At 39.5% G+C, this 4,544-nt stretch overlaps 1 protein-coding gene across 1 annotated transcript; it reads left to right on the forward strand.

Moving 5' to 3' along the window:
- Positions 1–497: 497 nt before the first annotated feature.
- On the forward strand, positions 498–2,414 carry LOC113165650 (homeodomain-interacting protein kinase 2-like). The gene is made up of 2 exons (XM_026365331.1): positions 498–1,317; positions 1,474–2,414. The coding sequence occupies exons 1-2, from the start codon at positions 498–500 to the stop codon at positions 2,412–2,414; spliced, it is 1,761 nt and encodes a 586-aa protein (XP_026221116.1).
- The last annotated feature ends 2,130 nt before the right edge of the window (positions 2,415–4,544 follow it).

Below are 4,544 nucleotides of genomic sequence, written 5' to 3' on the forward strand. Positions count from 1 at the left end.
AATGGTAAAAATATAAGATCATGGAAGAAATACAAAACAAACTGCACCCAAACCATTGCACATAGACACTATAGGGCAGTATAGTATACTAATCCTGCAAATGTTCTCCACTTTTGACATCTGCATAATCATTTCTGCAAATGTCATTTTGTCATTTTGTCGCAGTAACAAGTGAATTTCCCCCTTGGGGAGCATTAAAGTCTCATCTTAGAAACTGATTTGACTTGTTTTGATTTAAATTTCTGAACCTAGGGACTGAGAGCTGCTGTTTTTTTTCAAACTTTTAGAATTTTGTCTTTGATGTCTTTGATGTTCCTGGTGATGTCATCACCTGGAACTAGTATACCTACCTCTCAAAGATAAGCTAAAGACAGTCTCCAATTAGTCAAGAGGACGCACACAAGTGACCTTTTTGCTACGTTTGGAAAGTACTTGAAAGCAATTGCTTGCAATATTTAATTTTACTTCATCTTCATAATTTTCAACTTGAAATGAAGATGGCACTTCAGGTAAAGGAGCGTGACATACTCCACAGTGATTCCACACGCTACCTGGTAATGAACTTCAGTGGAGAAGGATGCTTTGGAAAAGTCGCCAAGTGTCTTGATTTAGTAACGGCCAAGATGGCAGCGGTGAAAATCCTTAAAAAAGGTGAAGAACACTTCATTCAAAGTGAAGTGGAAATGCTGGAAGCAATCAGGACCCTGGACCCAGATAAAACAAACATTGTGAGATTCATAGAGAGCTTCACATTCCAAAACCTCTCTTGTCTGGTGTTTGAAAATCTGGACCGAAGCCTTTGGGACCTGATGAAGGAGAGACGATGGTATCCAATGCATCTTAGTGAAATTCGCCCAGTGATCCAGCAGTTACTGGTTGCTTTTCAGGCCCTGAAGGGTCTCGGCATCATGCACACAGACTTGAAACCTGACAATGTGATGCTGGTGAACCACAAGGACAAACCATTCAAGATCAAGCTCATCGACTTTGGTCTGGCTCTTCCAGAGTGGCAAGTACAGCCTGGTATGGTAATACAGCCTTTCTCATACAGGGCTCCAGAAGTAACCCTGGGCCTTCCCTTGTCCACAGCTGTTGACATGTGGGGAGTGGGTTGCATTATGGCACATATGTACTTTGGACAGAGCCTGTTTCCCAGCGACTGTGCATACCATTACTTGCAAGTCATACTGCACCTCCTGGGGCAACCAGACCACTGGCATCTGCATTCAGGAAGAAATGTATGGAAGTATTTCACCCGGGACCCCGGCAATCCAAAATGGAGACTTAGGACGCCAACAGAATACGAGGTTGTCACAGGTATCAAGCCACAGGAAACAAGCAATGTTTTGAGCTTGTGCAGGGATTTGGAGGACTTGGTACAAATGAATCCAAAAAAAGCAGATCGTATTGAACTGAAAGATAGAATGGCATTTTTAAGCCTCCTAAAATGCTGTCTACATGTGAATTCTGCAGTGAGGATGACTCCCAGTGAAGCCATGACACACAATTTTGTTACAATGGCTCATCTGGTAGATGACAAGGGAACCAGTACTTATGCAGATATTGCCTTTCAGTTCATGAAAGCGTCCTGCATGTCTCAATTAGATGAAACTGACACCGCTGAAATAGCCACACAGGATTCTAGTGGCAACGAAGACTCAGAAGACCTTGGACTGTATTTGTCTGATTATTCAAATACTGTGCTTACACCTAGTAGACCAAAGACCCCTACTTTCAATTTCCAAAATCAAGAGAGTGAGCCCAACAGTGACAAATCAGACCACTTGGACAATGGGAGTTCATTTGTGGGTGATTTAAACAGTACACGCACAAGTGGTTACTATAGAAATATTGATGTTTCCAGTGATCTGGTGCCATCTACTGATAAATCATCCCTCCCAAAATTCAGTATTGAAGATGACATAGAGCCAGCATCTTCTCACTATTCATACAGAGAATCATCCACTGACCTGTCCAGCAATGAAGATACAGCAGCAACCGACCATCGTGATGGAGCCAGAAATACCACGACTTCCAGTAAGGACGAGACAGGCATCGCCGCTACTCTTGATGAAGACAACACAAGCACTAACTGTGTGTCTGCATCTGACCCAACTGATGTAGCTGCGACCGCCACTTCTTCAAAAGATGGAGCAGCCACTACCACCAGAGTCCCTGATGCTGCTGATGACAACACTGACCCTGATGGAGCCGATACCAGCACTGGACCCGACGTAGCCACTATAAAGACTGGAACTGATGGAGCCCAGCAGAACACTTTCTTCAAAAGAGCCCGCAAATTCTTCGGCAGAATGAGGAAGAGAGTACGTTCCGTCTTTATATGTGGAAAGGTCGAGTTGGCAGATGATTCACTATCAACCATTAATAGGGAAGAACAAATTATTAATGGTTGATAGTGATTGATGCCTGTCTCCTCTTAACCATATGTGAATCGATCCTACATATGGTTAAGAGGAGACACGCAACAGGCAGCACAGTGGTAGAAGGGTGAGAACTCCTGTCTCACAGTAAAAAGGTCCTGGTCCAAATCTGCCAACAGGACCTTTTCTGTGAGGACTTTCCCTTCGACCACTGTGCTTGCGTGGGTTTCCCCCGGGATGTCCCGGTTTCTTCCCACATCATTAATTAATCATTCAAAAATGTAATAAATAAAACAAATCAATAAAAATAAATCAAATAAATATGATTGTTTTGATGTTGTTGTTCAAGTGGGATGACAGTCAAACATGTTTACATTTGCAATTTTTCAATACATTTTTACATTTAGATGCTGGCAGTGACAACATACTGCTTAAATATTAAACATATGATCTTATAGCAAGAATTAAAAATGTGTTCTGATGTGACTAACGTGACGATCACGACTGGTCTGTTTTGAGACAGTTTAATACTGAGCATGAGAAAAAATGTGAAATATTCAGCACTCAATATTCAGGAGATGAGAAAATCAGGTTTATGAATAAAAATTAAATAAAAAAGAATTATTATCAAATGTTAGAGTTGGATATTACTCTCATTTAAGCTCCTCTATTCATTGTTTTCAGACGAGGGAGGAATTTAAACGATTGATTAGATAAACGAAATCTACTTCTACTTTCTATTTTCTGTACCTGCATTACAAACTACATTTAGTCCCACTGCAGGTGAAAGTACGGACGTGTAGTGATGGTCGCAAAAGCCTGCTCCTGATTTTCAGTGTCACCTTCTCCAAATTCACTCGTCTCATCTTTACCTGAACAGGCAAGAATGAGCCAGTCCCAAAAGTAGAAGTTGCAGATTATGATTTGTCCTAACTGAACGGACCATGGACTCTTCCAGTCTCATTCAGTGAGAGAACTGTAGAGAGCGAGCGAAACAGTGAATGGAGAGAGGTCAAAAACACAGACCTGAAACTGGATGAATGTAGTGTTTACAATGCAGATCACTAACAGATCTTTTTTTTTATTTTTTTATCTTGATCCAAATACGTTGATACTGTCGTCATTCTATTTACAGTATAAAAGGTGAAAAATTCAAATAATGTATGAGTCATTATGTATTCAATAAACAACCTTGGAAGTTGTCACTTTTTACAAGATTGAATCACGGTCATTTTAATGTGGCTTTTTTAACAAAAAGAAAAAAAAATCTCTACAGTAATAAAATAATTATTTGATTCTCTGATTCAGTTTGTAAGAAATTGTCATGTGAAACCAATTTGCTTCAACTTTGTGCTAAAACATTATTATTTTATACATCACACCCAGACTGTCTTGGTAAATACTAACAGAAATATTTGTATTTAGTATTTCTGCTGTGCTGCTCAAGCTGGGACAGTGGCAGTAGCATGTCACAAATCCCTTTCAGACACACAACAAACTGATTCACTGCACAATCGGAATGGATCGGACCTTGTTAACTGTCATGAGTGGGTAAACCAACCTTGTTCAAGTGACTCTTAAAACAAATCAAATACCATTTAATGTTCCTGACGACTAGATTTTTTTCAGTGACATTTATCTCAGCAACACTTAAATTTGACCACATATGTAGAAAGTATACACCAGGATGCAAAAGTACAACTTACTACTTAAAGACATTTCAATATAAAACAGATGTAAGGTTTTTAAATGTTTTTTATTAGAAATATACTCCAAAATATCAACATATATCTTAAAGAATTTGTGTGTTTTTTTTTTTATCCTTGCCTCATTACAGTATGACTGCTACATCGGTCTCAGCCGCTCTTGGTTGCTACAGCAGCCTCTTATGTGAGTTTTTGCCTGCCTGTTTGGCAGCTTTGTTTATTTTCATCTATTTTGTTTTTCGTTACTATCACAGATTACACCACACCTTTTGTTTTTCCCCATTAAATTCTAATTCTTTCTCTTTTGTCCCTTACTTTGGATTTTCATTCTTGTTAACTGTCATGAGGCCGGTTTCATACATTGCCAGAGACCACACAGAAGCAAGAATGAGTTTAAAAGTGTTTATTAGAATAAAGATACAAGTGATAGTGTGAACGATCTCTGTCAGGCCCCAGC

Source organism: Anabas testudineus, chromosome 6, assembly GCF_900324465.2.
Source record: "Anabas testudineus chromosome 6, fAnaTes1.2, whole genome shotgun sequence".
NCBI classification, from domain to species: Eukaryota; Metazoa; Chordata; class Actinopteri; order Anabantiformes; family Anabantidae; genus Anabas; species Anabas testudineus.